At 49.3% G+C, this 26,453-nt stretch overlaps 1 protein-coding gene across 1 annotated transcript; it reads right to left on the bottom strand.

The window, feature by feature from the left end:
* On the bottom strand, positions 1–25,320 carry LOC122365255 (flocculation protein FLO11-like). Its single transcript, XM_043336326.1, has 7 exons — positions 24,518–25,320; positions 12,346–12,680; positions 8,108–8,290; positions 6,924–7,088; positions 4,679–4,831; positions 1,822–2,209; positions 1–1,298 (listed from the first exon to the last, which is right to left on the bottom strand). The coding sequence occupies exons 2-7, from the start codon at positions 12,678–12,680 to the stop codon at positions 447–449; spliced, it is 2,076 nt and encodes a 691-aa protein (XP_043192261.1). The 5' UTR covers positions 24,518–25,320; the 3' UTR covers positions 1–446.
* Between the last annotated feature and the right edge of the window lie 1,133 nt (positions 25,321–26,453).

The following is a 26,453-nucleotide window of genomic DNA, read 5'->3' as shown; positions in this document are numbered from 1 at the left end:
TTTTTTTCTTTCTTTTTAACAATAATTGTTACGTTTATTAACAACAACAACATAGACAAGGCGTGCGCCGGGTTAGGACCGTAAGCTGCGATGAGTATTTGATTTACACATACACCACACATTACCAAATAGCTCCAGCATTGGCAGACATACGACTTATTGCGACAACCATCTGACGTCAATCGCATTACTTTTCTCCGAATCATTAACTCCAGGCGATGACACCAATATCACCTACATAGACGACAGCTTAAAAGCAAATCATTTACCTTTCCGTCTCACTTTCCAAATTCCAACACCTTGCCGGTTATGACAGTCGAATTCCTTAACTCATCCGTCAAGCTGCTAAGCTTTATCAGGTGAATGCTTCCCGCGCTGCGAGAGGGCTAGATATCGTATTGACAGTTCCGTTTTCGGGCAGGGGCCAGGTCGACAATCTGTCACCCTCAGATGGGCACTGATCGCATGGCGTTGATCCTGCCGGGCCGCGGCAGGCTGCAGACCTGGTGTCTAACGCGGACGGGGCGCGGTCTCTGGCGCACCATCTCCAGGTTTCCGTCCATGGAGGGCCACGTCTGGACGGCGGGCCGGGCCTGCCGGTGCGGCTCCTCCGCCTGCGTCTCGTGCTGCAGCGCCTGCAGGCTGACGGCGCGCTGCAGGCTGAGCCGAGCCGGCTTCTGCGGGGGTCTCGGCCGCTGCAGCGAGGCGGCCGCGTTCTGCAGCCGCCGCTCCCCGAACAGCTGCAGACGCTGCAGCAGCGAGCGGGGCCGCGGCGCCGGCTGCGGCCGCGGCGGGCGGGACACCGTCCCCGTCCCGGCTGTCGTCCCCGGGCCAACAGTCACAGCGGCTGAAGATGAGGGTGACGATGCTGGTAATGAAGAGGGAGACCGAGGCGTGGACAGGTCACCTGAGAAGCCGGGTGAGGCGGGAGGGGAGAGAGCCGTGGGGGAGGACGGCAGCGAAGGCGGACACGCAGAGAACGACGGCGTGGTGGGAGACGAAGGAAGCGAGGGAGTCGTCGACGACATCGTCGAGACGACAGAGGGCGAGGTGGGGAGGGAGAGCGGGGAGACGCCGGTCTGCTCGGCGGGCACAGTCACGGAGATGAGGTGCGGGTCCCGGGGGGTGATGACCGGGCTGCGCTCATGGTCGGAGGCGCCGTCCGGCACCCGGGAGGGAGGCGGGGACTCGGCCGACACTCGGACGTCGCCGTCCTCCTCAGTGTCGAGAACGGCGGGGCGCAGACTCTCGTCGGTCACACCGCGGATCTTGTCCAGAATGTTCTGCATCTGCTGCACCTGAAACACAAGTTTTGATACTTATTAGTCCATTGCTTGCATTTACCGTTTCCATAAACACTCGTGATCCATATCACTGGGCTTTCGTAGCGCAGACGTCATTAGCCTAACCGTTAAAAATACATAAGCTTGGTATAGGCACATCTTTAAAAATGGCTTATAGATTGCTTGAATAAGCGTTTCATCCTTTTTTCCTGTTGTTATAAAGAATCCTGGCTCTAAGCAAAGCGAATAAATCTACTTTTACTCTTCTGGATTATATGTTCGCGTTGATGCCAAGCCGATGCTGAACTAATGCATGTAAGCCGACTCTTCAACAACCTGCGCAAAAGCTTGATTTGCCGAATGGCCGAATATATTCAGCAATACCTTATCGGCTAATCCAACCAACAAAGGAAACTGCAGTACCTACAAAAGTTCAGCCTTGCTCACTAAGGCATCAAATAAGGCATCGAGTATCCAAAATGCTGATCAATAAACATATCCGAAAACCGATGCAGTACATCATACAACGCATTGTTACCCTCGTCTCCAACTGGCGGACGCGTCTGAGGAGCCTTTGGTTCTCGGCGCGGTAGGCGGCCGTCTCTTCGATACTCCTCTGCGTCTCAGCTCGCAGCGCCTTGTTGAGCTGCGTCTTCTGCTGCAGCCGGCCAGAGAGCTGCGCCAGCTCCTGCTGAAGAGCTGCCACAGCGGCGGTCGGCCCGGCCCGCCGGCCCAGACTCGGTGGGCGACAGCGGACCACGAGAAGTCGCAGCGGGCTGCCGCAGTCCGCCAGCAGCCGGCGCACGGCCGACCCGCCGCTGCTAGTGGTGGTGGTAATACTGCTGCTGTCACTGCTGCTGCTGCTGCTGCTGCCGCTGCTGCTGCTGATGCCGGATGTTATTGAGTGGCCATTTACCTCGATCAGTCTGTCAAAGGAGCGTGCGATGGTTCGAGTTACACAACCCGCGGTTCGTGAATAACACGGATGCTACCAAGTCCTTGTACGGCAAATCTGCGTTGCCTTACGTGCTATGTGTGGTCTGACGAGCGACAACACCTAACTTCGCGCGTGACAATCTGTGCATCTGAGGATGTCTATTGTCGAATATGGTAAAATAGCGATCTTACCAGACTGACACTAGAACTCATAAGCATTGACGCATGTAATTCATATGCATGTGACGTCGTCTGGAACTATTTTCCCTATATGTTTGCATTCGGTTGGCACGAGATAATAGAACAAATTATATTAGGTACCTGAAAGTATGAACTATATGGCAAATGTCTCAGGAGGGCTTACTCCAGAATCATTCCGAGTTCTATTGGAATGTCGAGCTGTTGCCTTTCCTAAAGTGAGGACGAGAAATATTTTGACGAATCTTTGTCGTTGAAAAAATATTTGTCCATTAGATTGCTAAAAATGCTGACTCAAAGCAATTCTCGGACGTGTAAGGTTAGTTTGGGTAATGTACATAAGGAAGAGTTATGTTTTTATATGTTTATTCTATCAAAGCTAGTTGAAGACAGTCATGAGAAAATATGTTAACCCGGCAGTTGCTGGGGTATTTCGCCACCCACCGTTTGCTGGGGGGGGGGGGCGTTAAACGCCCCCAGCCGATAACTCGAGAACCAATAGGCGCAGCGAAACGCACGAGGCGGCAAACGAAAGAACGCGACGAGACGCTTCAGATGAGTACTTTAAAGTTGAATTTTGAGGTCACAGGTCGGGTCAAGGTCAGGTCAAACACCTGAAATCGGGTTTTCAGTAGCATGGACTTCAGGACTTCGCAATGGGCGCCTCTCGTCATAAACTCTGTCAAAACGGTGCACAATCCATCATATAAGGCCTACAAGAGTGTCAGCTCCATGTAGGGGTCAGTCAAGCATAGGTCAGGGTCAAGGTCAGGTCAACCGGGTAGGCACATATCCCCGAAAATCAAAACTGATATTCGCAGCCTGTGACACATGTTTTATGGGTAATTTGGGGCGTAGAACACGATGGTGACATTCATTTTATCATATGTGTACGTGTTTGGCTCAAAAAGTTCAATTTAAGAAATGCATGTATCATGGTCGTCAAGTAGTCACGATAAATTGCCAAGTTTCAGTTCAAGAATTTGGAAAATTCGGAACGATAATCAATAATCGAAGATAGCCATTTAATTGCTCATGGTATTGGCAGTCTAATGGCGTTTACGGCATGTCTGTATGTCTATTCTGTGATTTTATATGATTTTTTGAACATATGCCGTTTTTGGTCGAAAACTCAGAAATCATGACGTCACTAAAACCTCGATATCTCAAAAATTTCCCAACCGATTTTTTTGAAACTTTGTCACAATAAACTTCAATCAATTCCCTACAGGTACCCAAAATTTGGCGCGCGCCGTTTTTATGCTATGGCCCGGCGAAAAAAGTGGGGGCGTTTAACGCCCCCCCCCCCCCCCAGCAACTCGCGGGTTAATGAGAACATTTGTCCAGGCGAATACTCGTCCCCATTCTTCAATGGAAGCGACATATCTGAAACGTTAGCAGTCACGTCAATTCATCCTCATACCTAACAGTCAAATATGATCAACTCAATAGCTGTGTTTCGTCAATCATGACCATGACTTCATTACGGGGACGCCCAAACATTCGGCCTAACAGTACTGCCGGGAAACGTGACTCACTGAGCCAGAAATCCCACTCACACGGCCTGACGACATTATTGGACGCTGAAGGCCAGTCAGACTCACTCAATCCTGTCTTTGTTTCAACAGCTAAAGGTGAGATAAGCCCTCGAATATGCCACATTATCGTGCGGGACCGTTACGCGGAAATATTGATCGGGTGTGAACACCTGAGTAAAAAATACCGATACATTTTTGGTGGTAAGAAAGCGCGGCATGGGATAGACGAAACGGTGCACAATAATGTCGTACGAAGCACCTGCTGCAAGTCAGCACTACCTGTCGCCTTATCTTCAATCTTGACAGATGTGAGACATACGTGAGGTAGCTGCTCAAGGTTGCACTGGATAACTGTTCGGTATCGGTTTTTGTCCTTTACCCCATGCATCTGCATCTCCACACGTAAAACGACTGCAAATTGCTACGGAGCACGCAAGACCGAGAAATACAGTGATGAATAGTCAATTACGACCGAAGAACACCCTGGGGGCTAAATTCTCCGATACTTATCCAACAAGAATCACTTCCTTATCTTCTTCCTTGGATCAACCTCATCTATCTTCCGCATTCAAAATAACCGCGTCCGCGTCCTATTTTTGGAACTCTCAGCTCTCCAGTCGTTACTCATCCTTTCCATAGCCTTATCCCTTTTCCTTTTCCATGTAGCACACCAACTCGTAGTCGTACGCCGTCAAACTCATAACTCCCTACCATCTAACTCACCGGTCGCCGACGCTCAGGCCGCAGGAGTCGCTGGCCCATTCCACCAGCACCCCTGGCTCTGCGACCGTCTCGGTAACCGAGAAACACGGAGAGTCGGGGTCATAGGACACCGAGAGGCACAACAGAGACACTTCCGCGTGACTCGGGAGGCAACTGTGGAAGAAGAGGCAAGGAGTCAATATTAGAACCAGGGGTCGTAGGGCACCGAGAGGCACAACAGAGACACGTCTGCGTGACTCGGGAGGCAGCTGGGAGGAGAAGAGTGACTGTCAGAAAGATAGAGAGAGATGTAGAGATAGGGATAGAAGGGGAGATAGAGAGAGAGCAAGAGGGGCGAGAGAGAGAGAGAGAGGGAGAGAGAGAGAAAAAGAAAGAAAGAAAGAAAGAGAGAGAAAGAGAGAGGAGAGAGAAAGATGAGAGAGAGAGAAAGAGAGAGAGAGAGATAGGGGGAGAGAAAGAGAGAGAGAGAGAGAGAGAGAGAGAGAGAGAAAGAAAGAAAGAAAGAAAGAGAGAGTAGGCACCACCATTCGACCGAATCGAATGGTGCTATTTTTGTTTCCGTACGAGGTCTAGAACTTCCAAAAAAATCATTTTTTTTTTTAAATTGTGTGTCGTGACGTCATAAAATCACGTTTCTGTAAATAGTATTTTAGGATACCATGAATTCTAACCCCCGCTGGGCTTTTCAGCCATACGCGCCCTGCTGGGGGGGGGCAGATTCTACCCCCTCTCTAACTTCCGAACCGATGGTCGTAGAAAGACGGGGAAAACGGCAATCGAAAGCTCTCAACAAGGCGGATCTTAAGAGCCCATTTCTTTGCTCAAGTAGGTCAGAGGTCAGGTCAAGGTCAGGTCAAGTGATGTCAAATTTTGAAGTTGGTTGTTAAGGTCTAAAAAGGTATCTATCTGATGTAGTTTGTCACGGCGAATCGAATGGTGCTATTTTTGTTTCCGTACGAGGTCTAGAGCTTCCAAAAAAAATCATTAAAAAAAATGTGTGTCGTGACGTCATAAAATTTTGAATAACTCCCACATTTTTTAACCGATTCTTCTAAAAATTGGTATGTAAGTGCACATAGACCACTTCTCTGAAATATGTATATTCCGGTTTCTTCAATACACTTAAAATTTTTGATTTTGTATTTATATTCTAAAAAAAACAGTTTTTTAGACAAAAAATTTGGGCCAAACTCCAAAATTTTCAAAAAACCGAGATAGCCATTTGATAGACAAAGTAGAATCACGTGTAGCCTTTTTGTTACGTCTTGATTCCTTTAAAAATGAAGATGTTAGCGGCGTTTGAAATTTTTCCGTTTTTGAGGCGAAAATGGCGGACATGACGTCACTAAAACGTAATTTTCTAAAAAAAATCGACGGATTTCGCTCAAATTTTTAGGGTACGTGTTACATTGATGTATGATAAGGTACTAAAAGTTTGACGTTGTTGGCTTAACACGTTTAGAAGTTATTGTCGAAAAACGGGAGGGGGATAGATTCTGCCCCCCCCCCCCAGGGGGTGGGGGGCGAGTTAATTAACGGTCGCGAAACATTAAATTGATCTACGATCTAAACACAAGTAAAATCAAGGTAAATCTGCTATGATATGCACAAGAATAGAAATGTGGTGTGTAATGTGTGCACACGTATACTGTTTATGGCAGTTTAGCGATGCTGGAATTCCTCCCCTCTATTTCACTACCACACATTTTCTCCCCGATTTAATGACCCGAACCGTCAATTTGGAAGGAGAGGAGCACCAACACGCGGTGCGATCGGTCAGAGCCGCGCCCGTCGCTCCATCCCACTTAATTCACCGTGACATGAAGTGGCTGATGGATGGCGGCCATCGATTCCCAAACTGGAACGGCGTTAGTTTTGAGGAGAGCGCGCCGCCTAAACAGCCGCCTGTCTCTCTCACGGCCGGCTCCGCCCCAACTTCACGCCGACGGTTGTAACACCATTCCCAGACCGAGCCAGTCGAGACTGACGGAGATTACAGAGAGAGAGAGAGAGAGAGAGAGAGAGAGAGAGAGAGAGAGAGAGAGAGAGAGAGAGAGAGAGAGAGAGAGAGAGAGAGAGAGAGAGAGAGAGAGAGAGAGAGAGAGAGAGAGAGAGAGAGAGAGAGAGAGAGAGAGAGAGAGAGAGAGAGAGAGAGAGAGAGAGAGAGAGAGAGAGAGAGAGAGAGAGAGAGAGAGAGAGAGAGAGAGAGAGAGAGAGAGAGAGAGAGAGAGAGAGAGAGACCTACCTGGAGAGAGAGGCGGTCGGCAGAACCGGGCCGGTGTCGTCCTCTGCTCCCTCGAGGCGCGCCCGCAGCCTCAGGTGCTCCCCCTGTATGTTGAGGATATTCAGCTCCTCTGTCTCCAGTCGATACTCGAGCTCGGCTCGGCGAATGCAGTCGTCAATGTTACGTCTGAGAACGGTAACGGCCACCGTCAGTTGGCTGGGAAATACGAGTAGACAGGATAATCACATGAGAATAACTGTCACATTTAGTTCACGGAATGGAAATTCATTGGTATGCACAAGGAAATGGTTGATGAAAGCCCGTGAATCTGATATCATCGGAAGGTTGATACGACCAAAAATGTCTGGCGAATAAACACAAGGCTACCTATTTATTTTACACTATAAATGAACGGGAACGTTCAAAGCATTGTAATCTTCCGTTAGTGATCATGGTTTTCGCACGTTGGTGGCCGCCAGAGACTGAAAAATAAGAGTCTTGTCAGACATTGAATCAGGCAGACTTACCCTGATCTGGCCCGTGGAGAATACCCATGTTTGTAACGGTGGCACCAAAATAACCGTTGGCAATTTGATGAGGAACATATGTGTTTTCCTTTATGTATGCTAGCTGCAACCTTCATACGTGTGCCATTATCACTTTGTTCTAGTCGCAGCAGTTGTACTTACGCGCAAAAAAAGTAGTCCGGAGCAAAATGATGGCAAATGTTATCTAGTGATTGGACCCTTTGTTGTTTGACCTTGACGAAGATATGCTTATAACTTCGGTTTGTGGTAGCGACACCTTTTTGTGGGTCTCATCTGGGTATGGAGACTGCACAATGCTTAAATGCATTAATTGCTTGCAACTGCCCTAAAAAACGCAAACAGCACAAATGTTTCATGTGCATGGTGCTCCTCTTTCAAACCCACCTTAAGTCGATGAGGCGCGGTTGTAGCAGGTGTTGGCATAAATGTCAACTTCCACAGCAGTCACGAATACGAAAACGTTTAACGAACATTTCAAGATGTATGCATTATGTACGGTATTTCAATGATTTGGAGTGCTGGTGTATCAAAAAACCTTGGTTTCATAATAAGCGACGATTATTCCGATCCTTCTTTCCCACGCATGACCTACCACTCGTGATTCAAATACGGCTCCTTATCAAATACTGTAGCGCCCCAGACATTCTCCGCACTCACTCTGTTGTATCCAGCTGCTCGAGCGTGAGGCGGGCGTTCTTGACATGCGCCCGCCTCCTGTCAATCTGCTGCTGGAGGTGGGCAGAGCGCTCGAGCAGCAGGGCCCGCTCCCGCTGCCTCGCCTCTCGCTCTGCCTCCCGGCTGGACCGCGACTGGCACACGGAAAGTAGCTGGCTCTGTAGGCTGGAGATGGGACGGGCTTAGAGTCAGAGTCAGAGTTTACAAGGAAAACGGCTGACTCTGTAGGCTGGAGATAAGGCGGGGTCAGAGTCGCAAACACTGACTGACACTTATGATCACAAATGATCACAAATGATCTTACAGAGTTAACTGTCTCTGTAAGAACATTGCTGTGGAAAGTAGAGTTTATTGATCATTTGTGGCAAGCGTTCCCTCATATTGACGAAAATGTGATCGGCAATTGACTGAAATTTGCATGCAGCCTGCTCAACATAAAAATAAGCATTTATAAACTGATGTCTTCAAAGACAAGGAAAAAAGGCAGACACTTCAAATTTTCAGGTAAAGATGGTAATTATTTTGGAAAACGTGCGAATTACCGTATAAGCAATATCATACCCAAAACAATCGATATATGCAACGGTAACATATTTTACCGTTTCTTCACCTTGTTACTTTTGAACGTACACATCCAAAGTGAAATTTTTACACGGAAAACACTGTATACCTACAAGGACTGAATCAAAAACCATCGATGATTGATGTGAAACGAGCTGCACCTAATGTGAAATAGCTGCACCTAATGCTGAGACCTTTGAGACTAATCCTAGTCACGCGATCGTTCAGAAAAAGACATCGGTTAAAACTGTTCACCAGACACAATAGATCATCAGTATGATTATCGAGGCTGTTTTGAGGCTTTCTGTTGTCCCTATTACGGATGTTTTGTAAGACGGTATGCGAACTGTTGGGCCGGTGACAACAGTCCCTGTGTTTCAGAAATATAATGGCGCAACACACAGAAAACAATATTAACGAAGGTCGTGCAAGGAAAAATACTTAAGTTCCGCTGCACTGGATGTGGGCATTAGCATTAGTGCTGGTTCTACTGTATCTTCACTCTTGTAAATAACAGTTAGGGTATATCTTTTCGGAGCATACTCCCAAGTTTCAGGATGATGATTCCAATGTTGATCTCCATCCAAACGCAATGAGCGTGAAACATAACAATTTGGAAGCGAGCGAAATTAAGCACCGTATCAAAATCAGCAAAAGATTTGCATAATTATTTGTCGGTCATAACAATGCTCAACACAAATCGTCTTCCACTGATTTTTTTTTCAACGCGAGTATTGCGTTTTGCCTTATGCGTTTTGCCTCAACTAAAATAGACGATAGACATGCCAGTACATGTTAAACCAGCCCATACGGCTGTATTTTGCTACATAAGTTTGATAGGGGAGAGTGGGGTAAGATGCCCAGGGTGGGAAAGACGCCCCACCCCCTCTAGCGGCGAAACAAAGAATTAAACCGGGAAATTGATGTTCTTAGCGTAAAGCGGAAGCCTGCCTTGTTAACTGCACAAAAATTTGCGAAGCTCAGTTGGGCAACGGCTGGCTGGTGATTGCATGTTTTTTATTTGTTGCTTTCAAAAAATATTTTGGTGTCAAAACATTGTAAATATCAAAGAAGGTAGATAATTTTGCGTCCCTTGCTATAGCCGTGATACATTAACATGCGTGTACTGTGTCCCAAACAGTTTGTTTCAGGGTGTAGTTTTATGGCTAACAAATTGTACTGATTTAATGTAACTTCGGTACCTTGGGGTAAGATGCCCCCTGTCCTGATGGGGAAAGACGCCCCCCTAAATCCATAGGCTGTCCTTCAGGCAGCCCGTCAAATCATTTATTACACACTTGTGATGAGAGACAATAGCCGATCTGGGACTATTGAGAGCCCAGTACAGTAGGGTGCTCCCCATGCCGGCCTCTCGGCCCACACAGCGACTTTTTGGGCGGCATCTGACTCTGAGAGCCCTTACGACGGCCTCTGTGGGCCCCATTATTGGCTTCAGGGCCCCTCACGACATCCTTTGAGGGCTCCCACGTTGGCTCCACGGGCCGCGCTGGCATATGAGGTCCCCACGATGGGCTCGAGGGCCCTTAAGCATCATGAAGACCTATAAGGGCCCCACAGCGGTCTCCGAACGCCACCACGGAGGCTTGTTTGGCCGCGCTGGACTATGATGGCCCTAACGATGACCTCTGAAGCCCCTTACGACTACTTTTGAGGGCCCTTACGATGACGTTTGGTGTCTACTGCAGGCTCGAAGGGACTACTGATTCGCTCAAGCGATTCACGTGCCCATTTATGTCACTTATAGTGCAGGGGGCATCTTTCCCAACGCCAGGGGCGTCTTTCCCACCCTGTGGGATAAGATGCCCCCTTTCACTTCTTCAGGAAATTGCTTAATAGCAAAAAAGTTATCATATTTCAGGCACGAAAGTGTGATATTTTTGGAGAAAAATGATGTTGGCTTCCGTTGAAACTCCAAGTTTTTGCTTTTCGATTGTCATTTTCGAATAATATATGACATAGTAAAACCCTGGGCATCTTTCCCCACTCTCCCCTACTGATTCAAATAACGACATGGACACAAATGTTCTGTAAAGCTCCATCAATCACGCTCCACCAAAAACAGCACCGGAGTTACACGGTGTTTGTTACTGGGTCACTATCTATTGCCCGATTCACACCGACTCGACTGTCGCGTGACTCGTGATTGCATGTCTCCAAATAATAACTCGGACTCACCGTGTTGCTAATTTAAACAGAGCTGACAACTGTCCCGAACATGAACATTGGCAAACCGACCCCGATAGAAGCGCTAAATAAATGAGCAAAAATTCAGAACAAACTGCAGCTCAACACCATTGAAATGAACACTAGGACGCGATACTCCGTGGATGCCAGTCTGGGTCGCTGAAGCTCTACTTGGCAAACAAACATTCCGCCTCCCACGGCCGGCCTACATATAACCAAGTGGCTCTGCCGCTCCCTACTGGCCGGACAGAAGGCTTTCTCTATCAGCCGCGGCGCCGCCCTGCAGGACACCGGGTCACTGACACAGGTCACGTGACCGGGTCACAGTCGTGACAGCCAGTGGACCCGATTGGTCACGTGTCCGGCGCCGGGTCAGCGGCGCTGACCCCGGTCGGCGCGTCATTGCACGCCCCAGTGCGCCGCAATGGGCGCCTCGGCGGCGTGTCGTGCCGCGCCGCACCGGGGCCCTGTTTCACCGGTGATAGCAGCACGCCGATTTTACGACTTGTCAAATTGGGTTTCCATGGAGACATCAACAGGCCCATTGCTCCAACACTACCACAAGTGTGACGTCAGCTCGCGCAATTTGATAGCAGCGTGGTAGCAGCAGCCCGTGAAACACCGCCCAGGTCAGGGCTCTGGCCGCCCGACCGACCGCGGCAGCCGGCCACTAACGCAGTTATCACCGCCGTTACACGCTATGGTGAACCACAAAACTGGCCGTCACGCGTCACCACACTCACCGCTCCACCGCCGATGACGGCGCGGGGGCGTTGAGGCAGGACCGACGGCAATCTCTGACCGCCAAGGACAGGCTTATGTAGGCATATCTGTAATCTGGTGCCTCAGACACACATCAACCGCAAGCGAGAATTAGGTATACATAGTTGATGACTTTCGTTGCGCTAGACAAGGCTGTGAACAGGTAGCAGATAGAAATAATAAACAGCAAATAACAAATGAAGGACAAATAGCGAGTTAAACACAGCTCAATGGAAGCGTATTGTTTTGATTGTACCCAACGCTGCATGGAAACAGGGCGAGTCAGAATTGTTTCAAACTGCTGTCCCGTTTGCAGGCCATGTTTCGCCACAGTCGGTGACCACAGCCCGGCAGTATGGCCGGGGTGCAGCCAAACGGTGCACAGCAGGAATTTAGTTTGTCCCCGGCTACTCCGCGGAATTTGCCCCGCCCCGTGTCACCGCCGGTCGCTGCACTGCACCAGGTGGCCAGACAATCAGGCCTCTCTCCGGTCCAGTGAGCTGGGAACATACATACAGGCATGCCTACCAACAGAGCCACAGACAGACACTGACAGGCATACATACACGGCCTACGTCAAAGTCTCGGCATCCGCCGGGCGGCGCGACCGGACCGCGTCGTGCACGGTTTACCGTATGACCGACGATGCATGACCACGGGTCAGGCGGGCGCGCCGCGGGTAAACGCCTCACCTGGCGATCAGCAGGTCCTTCCGCTTCAGGGCGGCGTGCAGCGCTCCGATCTCGAGCGCCAGATGACTCGAGTCAGCCGCCGGGAGCTTCTCGTCTCTCTCCAGCAGGTCAGCCACCGTCCGCGCCGCGCCGGTCCGAGAGTCGAGATCAGAGCCGTCCATGGCGGCGCCTCCTGCATTCCTCCCTGAGCGAGCGCCGCCCGCCGTCGGGTGCCCTTTGCGGGAAACTGGGCCACCGTGGTCCGGGCGGCGCCCGCACTCGGAGGTCGGTCCATCCTCCGGACGCCCGTCGACACAGCGCTCCTCCGATGGTGCGCGCTGCGCCATCGACGCCATCTGAAACGAAGCGATGGGAACGGCGATCAGGAATGCGCCGCTCTGAGCGAGTTTTTATTCGCCGACTGCTAGTTTCGTCAGTTTCCGCGTTGAACGACATGCAGTGAACTTCCCCGATTATTTGAATACAAAGCGGTGTCACTAAGGATGTGTATTTTGGTTCCCATGGGCCCGTAAAGGTCACAGTGCCAGGCACGATGGGGTGGTCCCATGCACTTCATCAAACAGTCGCCTTAGCAGCCGAATTTTATTAGATTTGCCGACAGCGAACATCAGGACAAATCAGCACGCTCGCGACCGATCTGTGTTTGACACTCAGCGGATCGATTTTGATTGATTACTTACCAATACAGTTGACCTTAAGTGGGTGACAAAGACGCCCAGTGTTGTTGGTATTATCTCCCAATGGTGCAATAGCCCAAAGAGCACATTCCATTCACTTATAATCCCAGGGAAGAGTGCATTAGAGCGCTTGCTTCTGCTTCAGTGCTTTTAGAAACACCATCTGCTCCTAAGTCCTTTTGCAGCTTTCCAGCTCTCGGAAAGCGGCTTTTCCCGATCTTTGACAGAAATGCATGCGTATTGTGAAATTGTGCAACTGTGAATGCTTGCAAGTCTTTGCTGGAAGTTATTCCGGCCTTTGATATTGCATTTTATTGATGCTTGCTTTCATATTTTGCACCAGGACATAGCTGAATCAGCATCATGCTTTATCTTCTTCTTTTTTTTTTTACTTTTGTGTCATACTACGTTTTCGTGTAACAAATGAAACTCAAATGCATCTAATTGAGCGCATAAATCCAGCAGGCGAACGCCTCAGTACATAAACACACTCCATCCATCAGTGTGTGCCCATTAGTGGTCGGCGCCCGTGTTCCCTTCGTGTCAGGGGTGAGTCGATCTGGCTCACCTATTAGCCAGCTCATGCCGCTTCTTTCTGCGGTTAACCAGCATAATGAGCAGTGCCGCGTCCCGTCCACTGCCCAGTGCCCGACCAGCTGGCGCACTTTGATGGTGAAACGCTGAGACTCTAACCTTGAGGACGTGGTAAGAACGCCGTAAGAATATAGTGACGTGACTCTTTTTTAGCGAGTTCGTACGTACTATATGTACGGCGGACAAAGCGGAACCAAGCTGAGTTCGGTGTGAAATAAGAGAGGTCTGCCTTTCATATTTATGAGTAGATAAGAGTAGATGAGCGTCCGTGTGTCATATGCTTCGCGCAGTGGGTGCCGCATTTGTCACATTGGCCGTGTTCCGCTTAGCTACCCCTGCTCTTCTATATGTTACAGGCCGTATGAAAACTCAGTCAGTTTGCAAACGGCCTGGCCCGATTCAGGCCGTTTGCAAACGGCCTGGACAGCCCAGTCAGTATGCAAACGGACTGAAAAGTCAGGCCGTTTGAATACGGGCTGAAATTCCAGGCTGTATGCAAACCGCCTGAAATTTCAGGCCGTTTGTAAACCGTCTAGGCCGTATGACAACTTTCCAGACACCAGGCCGTTTGCAAACGGTCTAGGCATTTTGAAAACCATCTGGTCTGCATGAAGTTGTAGCTGGACAATGTTGAGTTTGTTGAAGCACGACCGTTTCATGACATTACATGGCACCATGAAATCCTGGGGTACATTCGGCATCCGGAAAATATTGTCACTCGGATATTCTCCTTGGGAAAATTATTGGTGAGCGTCTATCTTCAGCATGTCTCATTATCGCGATACCGAACGTGATCCCCGATAATTCTCGCTAGTCCCGGAAAATTCTCCCTGATTTTCCGGATGTCGAATGCAGACCAAGGAAGAGATTAGCGGAACTGAGGCCCGGCCCGAATAGCGTCCGGTTGACCCGGGCTTCCCCTGGACTTTAAAGTTTCGCCTTCCACCGCAATGGTCAAGTTCTTGGGTCAAGTATAGCCGGCGTACGCCACCGGCCAGCCACCGGCGGTCGACCGGGCGCGGTCAGGACTCTAATGTCAACTGTAATGTCCATTGTGCGCTCCTGCGCTTTATGCCGCAAAATAATCGTTGAGTCTTATAGTGATGCGTTTCATCAGGCTTCACCAGGCTCCATCAACTGGATAGCCGTAAACAGGCGAACCGAGAACTTGTATAATTAGTACTAATAGCCGTTTTCACGACGGCACCAGGAATCGGCCGAACATGACGTCACTCTGACGTCATTTCCGGCTGACCTATGGTAGCTACGAAGTTCATATTTGACAAAAGGTGTCAAATTGATGCAGCCGAAGGAGTACTGAAAGTTTGGCGTCGATACGTCAAGCGGTTCGGAAGTTATTGCAGAAGAACGGGAGGGAGGCTATGAATAGCCCCTCCCCCCAGTGGGGCGCGGGTTAAGCTATCTTCAGAGGCTGTTGTACTTCGCCAGACCGTTTGAAAACTGACTAGGCCGTTTTCAAACTGTCTAGGCCGTTTCAAACTGCCTGGGCCGTTTACATACGGCCTGATATTTCAGGCGGTTTGCAAACGGCCGGCTTTTTCAGGCCGTTTTCAAACGGCCTGACTGGGTCAGGCCGTTTGCAAACGGACTGGGTTTTCATACGGTCTGTAACATATATACCGTTTAAAACTATATGGTTTTACCGGCGTGTGCTGGCACATCCCACGTCGGGTGGAGTGCAGGGCAGCCATAGCTCCAAATTCGGACGGTGGTGGTATCAGATCTGACTCAGACCAACAGTTTTTATAGACGAACAGTGACGCACGTGACAGTTTACCATGGTGTCACGCGTTTGTTCCGCCCATAAAAGTTTTAACATTTGGAGCGTTAGTGGGTGAGCTCGGTGGCGGAACAAGACGGACGGGAGGTGTGGGGCGTTTCTAATGCAATTAAAAGGAGTGACCGGCGCTAGATCATAAGATAAACCCGCTCAATGAGGGCGTGGGAATAACAAGGGTGAACGACTTTTGGAGGAAACGAGCAAAGCCCCACAAATATCTACCTTTTATTGTTTTATATATCTTTTATGAACAAAGACAGCTCTTTAAACCCATTTTTATCAAAGTGGAATCATCGTGCACTTGCATACATAGTCTGTTCCCCGCCGCGTTAGAGTTAACTTCAATCAACGTCACCACAGGAACAAAATTACTCTGCGCATGGCAGTCGGTGCTTCTCCTACAGCCAGTCTGAGTATTGTGCTGTCATGTTCGTTTCGTTGTCAGACGTCTTGATGGAGACAAGTGGCCACTCATTGGCACCGCTCCCGCCTTCCCATGACCTTAATTTCAGATCCAACTGGCTCAAGTGAATAACAACGGCCTGAGATGAAGTAAAACGCAGATGGGCCTTGGAGATGTCTGGGGAGGCAGCTAAGCCATGAAGATCAAGATACCCGAAATGATTCAGCTTTCCTGGTGACTGTATGTAGACAAAACTTTTAAACCAGTAAAACGCCTTTTGGGCGAAGAACGAGCGAGCGAGATAGTGAGCCCTGCACGTGCAGAAGGGCGAGAGGGTACTTCTAACGGGCTTGTGCAAAGCAGCAAAGCACCCTTCTAACCGGTCGCTAGCGGTGTGCCAAATTTGAACGCAATCGGTCCAGCCGTTCCTGAGATCTGGAAGCGGCATTCTGTACGTGCGCACGTGCAAACGGGGTCCAAAATGACTTTTGCACGGCACCCTACTAACCGGTCCCCAACCGTGTACCAAATTTGAGCGGAATCGGCCCAGCCGTTCTCGAGATCTGGAAACGCCCCCTGCACGTGCGCACGTGCAGTAGCACCCTAACCGCAACACATGGGAATGCATTGCCTGGTGGGTGCCTACCTGTATGCCAAGTTTCAGCGAAATCGCCCCAGTAATTACCGAGTTACTGAAATGGGAACAAATTTGGCACCTCTTATTGTTGTATTTTGCACGTGCAGTGGGGGTCACTCACATAGAACAGGAGTATATGACCTTTGGTAGAAGGGATGCAGCTACCCTATAAAAATGACCGCAAGACAATCGCTCAAGCCGCTGCTGAGATATGGGCCTCTCAAAATCATTACTTTTGCAAAACTGCTTGAACACCCTTGACTTTTCACGTGGCACGTGCCACGACGGTCACTGAGATGTATCAAAAGTAGTCAATTACGGGGTAGAAGGGATGGGCTACCCAGCAAAAAAAACCGCAGGCCAATCGGTCCAGCGGATGCTGAGATATAAGCCTCTCAAAAGCGTTACAGGCCGGGCCGGGCCGGGCCGCTCATACTGAGATTTTTCCGTTATATTGAAAAGACTCGCTTCGCTCGCTGCGCTCGCTCGCTCGTAATGAGATGGGTTTGAAGAATATAAAGATAGCATGTATGAATGACCGAAGCTCAGTTCATCAGTTGGAATGGGGCCGCTCGAATCTCGAGCCTGTGCTTCGAGCGATTCTATCGACTCGTTAAACTCCTGACGGGAATGCTCTGTAACCTATGCGGTGAAAGCCACCGGAACTATAATTTGAAGACAGTTTGCGCGACAAGGCGGTTCCGTTCCGGTTATTTGAACAATGTATTGTGGCTATGGAATTCTCCCGATATACGCGACTTTCCGTTGTTTCAAGTCAAGGTATTGTCATGGATGAGATAACATGAGATGAGATAACAGGCATTATTTCATCCATGGTATTGTTTTCTTGTTGAAGCACTTGCTGTATGTAAGGCATAGGTATAAGTTCTATGAGAAAAACACTTTTAAATGGCCTCCTTACAATGAAATACCGACAGATGAAATAATGAAATAATTATTGATGATTTCGACCACAGGTCATTATCAAAATAAGCCAGACAGAACTTTTGTCAGACACAACGGGAAGCTCACAATATCGGCAGAAAAATTCACATTTTCAAACATTTCACGTGAACACATTGCATATAGAGCTCACCTAAAATGCTGCTACAACTAACGAATGAAGTATATGTTATTAGGTTAAGTCCTATAGCCAAGACAAAGTTTAAGAATGTTCCCTATAATATCTCCCCCCCCCCTCCCCCACACACACACCCCAGAATAAATGACAACAGTGATTCAACAATCCCACAATCATTTCTATATACGTTTACAACAAGTATCAGTAGGTAGATGTGCCACATACTCGATATGCACGTCTATGAATAGGCACCTAAACGATGACATGTACTTGATACAGTCTAAAATATGAACCAGGAAGAGACATTTCTATTTAGGATTGGTTTTCGCTCGCGAATGTACAGGGATTCCATTATCTTTCGATTCGGGTGATCTTTGGCTTTGTGTAAAATTTCCACTGACAAAGGGTGGTCAGGTAAGGTCTCACCAGCATGACATGCTCTAAAATGTTCACCCAAGGGGGTGTCCCTAGTCGCGTTCTTTGCATTGAGCACATGCTCATTGAAACGTAATCTTACTGGACGCTTACATTCCCCTATGTACTGTACACGCTCATCAGTTGAAGTCGAAGTGCATAGGTTGCAAGTGACGCAGTAAACCACCCCTGGTGTGGTACACTTGCCCTCGATTCCTGAACTGCATGCATTGCATCTACGCCTGCCGGCTGCCAGACGGGCACTCAGGACGCGTCAGGTCAGATTTGATCAGAGTATGTCTTAGGGTGTTTTTACTAGTCCATGCCACTTTTACGTTGAGTTTCGATTGTCTGGCTATGTTATTTATCTTTGCACAGAGGGTCTCGTCGACATAAGGTAAGGAAAGGTAACCATCAACGTCACTTCGAGTTTGTCGCTGCCCCTGCTGCTGCTGCTGCTGCTGCTGGTGGTGGTGGTGCTGCTGCTGCTGTTGCTGTTGCTGCTGCTGCTCAGGCGGCGGTGGCGGCGGAAGCGGTGGAGACGGCTCCTGTGCCTGCTGCTGTAGCCGAGGACCTGGCTGCGTCGGTGACTGCTGCTGCTGCCGTGGCTGCTGCTGCTGCTGTGGTCGCCGCTGATCCTGTTGGGGCCGAGCGCGTCCAGAATTGCGCTGTTGTCGCATTATTTTAGTCCGTTGTCTTGACACTTCCCTTCTAATGCCTCTGATCATCTGGTTGGGATACCCATTCTGCTCGAACATTTTCTGAACTTTGTCACATGACCTTGACATTGCCTCTTCGGTTGATGAAAGCCTTAGCGCTCGTTTAAACTCGCTTCTAATGACAGCCTTCTTCGTTGTCATCGGCTGTGCCGATGAGTAATGAATGATGATTCCAGAGTGGCTGGGCTTGATGAAAAGCTCTGTCGACAGTTGTCCGTCCTTGTCAACCGATATGAGGGTATCCAGATACGGAATGAAACCGGAATCGAAAGAGTCCTCCATCGTGAACTTGATACTCGGATGGACGGAGTTCATGTAGTCGAGGAAGGCTCGCAGCTCCTGATGAGAATGAGTCCACACCCCGATAGTGTCATCTATGTACCTTGCATACAAGTCCGGTTTAAGTGTCGCGTTTCGGAGGGCAGACTGTTCTAGCTTGTGCATGAAGATGATCGCTACTGGTGGTGCTACTTTGCAGCCCATTGCTATCCCCAGCCGCTGTTTGTAGAAGGACTGGTCGAAGCGGAAGCAGTTGTTGTCCAGACAGTGGGACAACAGTCGGGCGATGTCGTTCGTTGATAGGCCGAAAAGATCGATGTCGTTTTCGTGTTCGTGAATGAGGTCTTTGACGGCTTCTACAGCTTCATCGATCGGGATGCTCCCATACAAGTTGACCACATCCATACTGAACACAATGGCGTTCCGAGGTAACTGATACTCCGTATATTGTGTTTTTAAGCGGTTCAAATAGTCCTCTGTATTTCTTAGATGGGCCGGTATTTTCACTAAGAGTTGGTTTAGTATCCGGTCTAAGAGCCATGCTGTCTTCTCCGTAGGACCGCCGCACGCTGACACGATTGGCCTCAGCGGTACCCCTACTTTATGGTCCTTGGGTAGGCCATATAGGACTGGTGTCCGCGAGTGCGCCGGGGTGAGGTCCTTGAGAATGGATTCTGGCAGTTTGTCGCGACAAGTTTGACGAAACACTTGTTTAGTTTTCGCTTCTATTCTAGCGGTGGGGTTTTTGTCCAATGTTTCATAGTTTTGCGCATCTTGTAAAATCACTCGTGTTTTCTCTACATACTCTTCTTTGTCTAACACGACGAGGCCTTTACACTTATCACTGGGCTTAACAATCAAAGAATCTGATTGTTTCAAGGTTTTGAGTTCTTTACGCTCTTCTTCGGTCGTGTTTGTATCGGTCGGAGTGTGGTGCTTGTACGCGTTCATGACTTTCCTCTTAAGTTGTAAGAGTTGGGTCTCCGCATCGGTCGAACTACGAGGGAAAACTAAACAAGTGTTTCGTCAAACTTGTCGCGACAAACTGCCAGAATCCATTCTCAAGGACCTCACCCCGGCGCACTCGCGGACACCAGTCCTATATGGCCTACCCAAGGACCATAAAGAAGGGGTACCGCTGAGGCCAATCGTGTCAGCGTGCGGCGGTCCTACGGAGAAGACAGCATGGCTCTTAGACCGGATACTAAACCAACTCTTAGTGAAAATACCGGCCCATCTAAGAAATACAGAGGACTATTTGAACCGCTTAAAAACACAATATACGGAGTATCAGTTACCTCGGAACGCCATTGTGTTCAGTATGGATGTGGTCAACTTGTATGGGAGCATCCCGATCGATGAAGCTGTAGAAGCCGTCAAAGACCTCATTCACGAACACGAAAACGACATCGATCTTTTCGGCCTATCAACGAACGACATCGCCCGACTGTTGTCCCACTGTCTGGACAACAACTGCTTCCGCTTCGACCAGTCCTTCTACAAACAGCGGCTGGGGATAGCAATGGGCTGCAAAGTAGCACCACCAGTAGCGATCATCTTCATGCACAAGCTAGAACAGTCTGCCCTCCGAAACGCGACACTTAAACCGGACTTGTATGCAAGGTACATAGATGACACTATCGGGGTGTGGACTCATTCTCATCAGGAGCTGCGAGCCTTCCTCGACTACATGAACTCCGTCCATCCGAGTATCAAGTTCACGATGGAGGACTCTTTCGATTCCGGTTTCATTCCGTATCTGGATACCCTCATATCGGTTGACAAGGACGGACAACTGTCGACAGAGCTTTTCATCAAGCCCAGCCACTCTGGAATCATCATTCATTACTCATCGGCACAGCCGATGACAACGAAGAAGGCTGTCATTAGAAGCGAGTTTAAACGAGCGCTAAGGCTTTCATCAACCGAAGAGGCAATGTCAAGGTCATGTGACAAAGTTCAGAAAATGTTCGAGCAGAATGGGTATCCCAACCAGATGATCAGAGGCATTAGAAGGGAAGTGTCAAGACAACGGACTAAAATAATGCGACAACAGCGCAATTCTGGACGCGCTCGGCCCCAACAGGATCAGCGGCGACCACAGCAGCAGCAGCAGCCACGGCAGCAGCAGCAGTCACCGACGCAGCCAGGTCCTCGGCTACAGCAGCAGGCACAGGAGCCGTCTCCACCGCTTCCGCCGCCACCGCCGCCTGAGCAGCAGCAGCAACAGCAACAGCAGCAGCAGCACCACCACCACCAGCAGCAGCAGCAGCAGCAGCAGGGGCAGCGACAAACTCGAAGTGACGTTGATGGTTACCTTTCCTTACCTTATGTCGACGAGACCCTCTGTGCAAAGATAAATAACATAGCCAGACAATCGAAACTCAACGTAAAAGTGGCATGGACTAGTAAAAACACCCTAAGACATACTCTGATCAAATCTGACCTGACGCGTCCTGAGTGCCCGTCTGGCAGCCGGCAGGCGTAGATGCAATGCATGCAGTTCAGGAATCGAGGGCAAGTGTACCACACCAGGGGTGGTTTACTGCGTCACTTGCAACCTATGCACTTCGACTTCAACTGATGAGCGTGTACAGTACATAGGGGAATGTAAGCGTCCAGTAAGATTACGTTTCAATGAGCATGTGCTCAATGCAAAGAACGCGACTAGGGACACCCCCTTGGGTGAACATTTTAGAGCATGTCATGCTGGTGAGACCTTACCTGACCACCCTTTGTCAGTGGAAATTTTACACAAAGCCAAAGATCACCCGAATCGAAAGATAATGGAATCCCTGTACATTCGCGAGCGAAAACCAATCCTAAATAGAAATGTCTCTTCCTGGTTCATATTTTAGACTGTATCAAGTACATGTCATCGTTTAGGTGCCTATTCATAGACGTGCATATCGAGTATGTGGCACATCTACCTACTGATACTTGTTGTAAACGTATATAGAAATGATTGTGGGATTGTTGAATCACTGTTGTCATTTATTCTGGGGTGTGTGTGTGGGGGAGGGGGGGGGGAGATATTATAGGGAACATTCTTAAACTTTGTCTTGGCTATAGGACTTAACCTAATAACATATACTTCATTCGTTAGTTGTAGCAGCATTTTAGGTGAGCTCTATATGCAATGTGTTCACGTGAAATGTTTGAAAATGTGAATTTTTCTGCCGATATTGTGAGCTTCCCGTTGTGTCTGACAAAAGTTCTGTCTGGCTTATTTTGATAATGACCTGTGGTCGAAATCATCAATAATTATTTCATTATTTCATCTGTCGGTATTTCATTGTAAGGAGGCCATTTAAAAGTGTTTTTTCTCATGGTATTGTTTTGCTGTATCTGACCCGAGATCATATAGGCTCTTAAATCAGAATGAATTTATCAAGCATGAGCGGTTTAGAGGGCAACTAGGTCATGTTAATAGGTATATCTGAGTACGATGTAAATGTTTGTTAGCTTGAATGCTATTCTTAGAATGACATTGAGTCAGTTGAAGACACTGACAGTATTAGAACGGCACTGTACCGGATGGCACTGTAGGAATTCAGAATTCTGATCATTGTTATCGTAATTGTGTTACAAGCTGATTACGAGCGAGCGAGCGCAGCGAGCGAAGTGAGTCTTTTCAATATAACGGAAAAATCTCAGTATGAGCGGCCCGGCCCGGCCCGGCCCGGCCCGGCCCGGCCTGTAACGCTTTTGAGAGGCTTATATCTCAGCAACCGCTGGACCGATTGGCCTGCGGTCTTTTTTGCTGGGTAGCCCCATCCCTTCTACCCCGTAATTGACTACTTTTGATACATCTCAGTGACCGTCGTGGCACGTGCCACGTGAAAAGTCAAGGGTGTTCAAGCTGTTTTGCAAAAGTAGTGATTTTGAGAGGCTCATATCTCAGCAGCCGCTTGGGCGATTGACTTGCGGTAATTTTTATAGGGTAGCAGCATCCCTTCTACCCAAAATAGAATACTTTCGATGTATGTGGGTAACCCCCAGTGCACGTGCAAAATACAACAATAAGAGGTGCCAAATTTGTTCCCATTTCAGTAACTCGGTAATTACTGGGGCGATTTCGCTGAAACTTGGCATACAGGTAGGCACCCACCAGGCAATGCATTCCCATGTGTTGCGGTTAGGGTGCTACTGCACGTGCGCACGTGCAGGGGGCGTTTCCAGATCTCGAGAACGGCCGGGCCGATTGCGCTCAAATTTGGTACACCGCTAGCGACCGGTTAGAAGGATGCTTTGCACAAGCCCGTTGGAAGCACCCTCTCGCCCTTCCGCACGTGCAGGGCTCACTATCTCGCTCGCTCGTTCTTCGCCCAAAAGGCGTTTTACTGGTAAGTAACCGTGCTAAAAATACAATATTTTCTGTTTCAATGCCCTCCAAGCTCTGCCATTAAGAAAGCAGTAGGTAATTGCATATCCTCAAAGTTCCCGCACGGATCATCTCTACCTCAATGCAGGCAATATAACTGTTTTATTGCAGAGATACGTGTGTTTTTATTTACCCCAGTAATGATCCTGTTTATTGGGAAAGGCCATGCCTTAAATTTTGCCGGAAAAGTTGTTGGTGTTAAATAATTACATCGGAGCCGGGAGCGTATCAACTTTCAGGCAATGCGGATAATTCAAGTGAAGCCGGAACTGTGGGTCGACTTTAGCCTCAGCGGTAACTGGTAGCTGATTGACATAGTGCTCGTCCAGTTAGCACTGCATATTCGAATAAGATGACACCGAGCCCTTATATTTGTTACATTTTACCAAATTAGCTCCAGCAACCTTATTGACTTATAGGCCTGAGTGAGCAGCATTGAAACGCACTCACTAAACAGGAATTATACAGCCAAGTTTCACAGTTCCAACCAGCGACTGTAATAGCTATGATCGTCCTTGAACTTTAAATGTGTCTGAATTCTATATACGGCTGGCAGTGACTCAAGTACACCGGACCATTATACGTGGAAGCAATTTGCCTGTCCCACAGTTTCCCTCGTATTTTCCGAAGATGTTTTCATATTTTTCTCTGTTGCCCCGATTCAGCAATAGGTATCTTCCTCTTGGTCACCCGTTTCATATCCAGCTGCACAGTTTGTCACAAGATGCATACTTGAGCAAAAAACAATGAACGGACATGAGCCATGCAAAACATCTCATGAGGAAGTGATGTTGAACGATAACATTGGTGGTGAAAACGTGAGCATTGCCGCAAGCATTTCCGTCGCCATTTCCGTAGTCAAATGCTAAGTGCGAGTCACACATAACGGCGGCCACATCAAAGACGATTATGCACTGCGATTGTCATGCAGCTATAGGTACGTCCAAGCCTGCTTTGTCATTTGAGTCTTAGTCATGCGCGACTGCATCAATACTTAGACCTCGCATTGTCCTCTAAACCATTCCCAAACAAAAGGTGTTCGGCGGGTCCTTGAGGACATTTACCTCGGCGTGGACGCGCGAAAACACACCCTGACGACACGGCATCATGACGTCATTTGCAGCGCGGTGACGTAGATACGTCAATCGTGGCGTCAATCAGCGAATGTCGCACGTTTGCTTACCTGGTGGACTATTGATGACGTCAAATGTTGCCGCAATCTGGGACGAGTTAGATGGCCGTGGTAGAGCCGCTGACGTGGTTGAAGGGTTGTTTGTCCGAAAATTACGGCATCAGACGACGATGAATTGTCTTTCTCTTCGCAGGCGGTACTGAACCACTGATTTTTTTGCGCAGCTAGGTCCGTGACCGCAGTCAGGTCATTTCAGGTCGCCAGATTATGTGAGACGAGGGGTTTACTCGTCCGATTACTTTGCTGGCCTCTTGGGACGAAGTTTTATCTGTCCGTCAGGTCACTTTTTCATAGACCAGTCAGGTCACTCCTCAGGTCACGGTAGAAGTCACTGAAATATCACTCCTCACGTCAGTATTCAGTCACTGAAGAAGTCACTGGTTTGTTAGAGTCCGTCAGTTCTCGTCACTCCATTCCTCTGCCTCAGACCGGCCACATCAAATCACACACCCATCTAATCCGCACCGTCCTCCCGCCGCTTCTCTCCCTCTCCGGTGCCGTCGCCCCACTTCCGCTCGTCCCGGCGCCTCCTCCCGCGCCGTTTCCGACGCTACGACTGACGCCGGCGGTCCGGTCGGCTCAGGAGGAGACCGGAGAGCGTCCGTCGACCGGCAGTCTGCGCCGCTCGCGCCGCCACGGGTCACGACGAGACCAGTGGGTCACGGCGCGGGGCCCGGCCGTCTGCCGTGGAGCCAACGGGACCCGGCCGGCCGGCTGGCTGGTCGGGCGGCGCGGCACACCAGTAGGCCAGCGCGGCCGGCCGGCCGGCTGACCGTCCGGCCGGTCCGTGCACTGGAGGTCAGTCGGGCCCCGGAAGGGTGCTGCTACCGGACCGGGTAGCGGGACCGGCACCGGTGGGCGGATCAGATTTGGAGGTACGGATGCTCCTCTCGGTGGCGTGATGAACAGAGGCTGACGGCTGTGGGCTGTTGCGTGGGGCATGATGCTGGGCAGGAAGTGAGAGACGGTACTCCGACCATTGGTACTGTTAGATAAAGACCTGAGAAAGCAGCTCAATCTGCACGAACGCTCAGCTTGCTCATGCAAATCTCGGATAGATTTATTTAACTGTCGGCCAGTTCGAAATTCGGGCCAAGTAGAGCTGAAACTCTGTCTCAGTACCTATATAATTGGCAGGCATCGGCTTGAATATCCAGCAATGAATGCACTTAATCCTGTGTGTTTAATATGCATTCGAGCGGTGCTTCTGCTGGTGTATCTGAAAAGAAACAGTTGAGCTTTATCTAATGCCAATCAGCTTGTCAGTTTACGCTTGCATTACCGAACAGCGTAAACACTGAACAGCACAAGTTGCGTTACTGGTCATGCCTTCGTTTGTATTAAGCTTATTTTTTAGCGACAAGAGCACAAGAGTGCAGAACTGTAAGCGAATATGTCGTGTCTGGATTGGCTAAGCTGGGATGAACGAATGGTAGGAGGGCTGCCCAGTGCCGGCAGCCCGCGTATGCCGAATTATGTATGTACACCGCACCACACGGCAGACCACTTGACGCAATGCGCACTACGCCACACCCATCATACGAAGGCCCCTCTGATTTCTGAAGTTCTATCCATTATCATGTCGTCACCGGATTTCAGCGTCTCGATCGGTCCGTGACTGGTCCGCCACACGGCTCCCATCAGCTCGAATCGGACCACTCCAGCGGCCATGGTCGGCTGGTGGCTAATGCCGACTGTTCCCTGCTTCATTGGCCACCACCAGTGGCAGCTCAGAAGCCAAGGGCGCCGCGGAGAAAACGCTGCAAACGAGGAGAAACTGGAGACTCGCGTCTTTATCGCGTCGACTAGTGATTGCAATATTTTCGCTCGGAGTGGCTCACATCTCCGCAAAGCATATGAGCATTCATTACTTGTGCGGGAAAGTTTAATGCATGGACGGACACGGCATATGTAAGCAAAGAACCAT

This window comes from Amphibalanus amphitrite, unplaced genomic scaffold, assembly GCF_019059575.1.
Source record: "Amphibalanus amphitrite isolate SeventyFive unplaced genomic scaffold, NRLGWU_Aamphi_draft 000003F_arrow, whole genome shotgun sequence".
Lineage (NCBI taxonomy): Eukaryota > Metazoa > Arthropoda > Thecostraca > Balanomorpha > Balanidae > Amphibalanus > Amphibalanus amphitrite.
The sequence above is the reverse complement of the archived record's forward strand: the minus strand, read 5'-3'. Positions and strand labels throughout refer to the sequence as shown.

Bases quoted from the DNA above. Each gene is read 5' to 3' on its own strand.
- LOC122365255 (XM_043336326.1), bottom strand. From the start codon at position 12,680: ATGGCGTCGATGGCGCAGCGCGCACCATCGGAGGAGCGCTGTGTCGAC. The intron at 4,832-6,923 runs GTAGGTCTCTCT...CTTCTTCCACAG, and splicing joins CCGACCGCCTCTCTCTCCAG to TTGCCTCCCGAGTCACGCGG. The intron at 1,299-1,821 runs GTAACAATGCGT...CTTGTGTTTCAG, and splicing joins TCCGCCAGTTGGAGACGAGG to GTGCAGCAGATGCAGAACAT.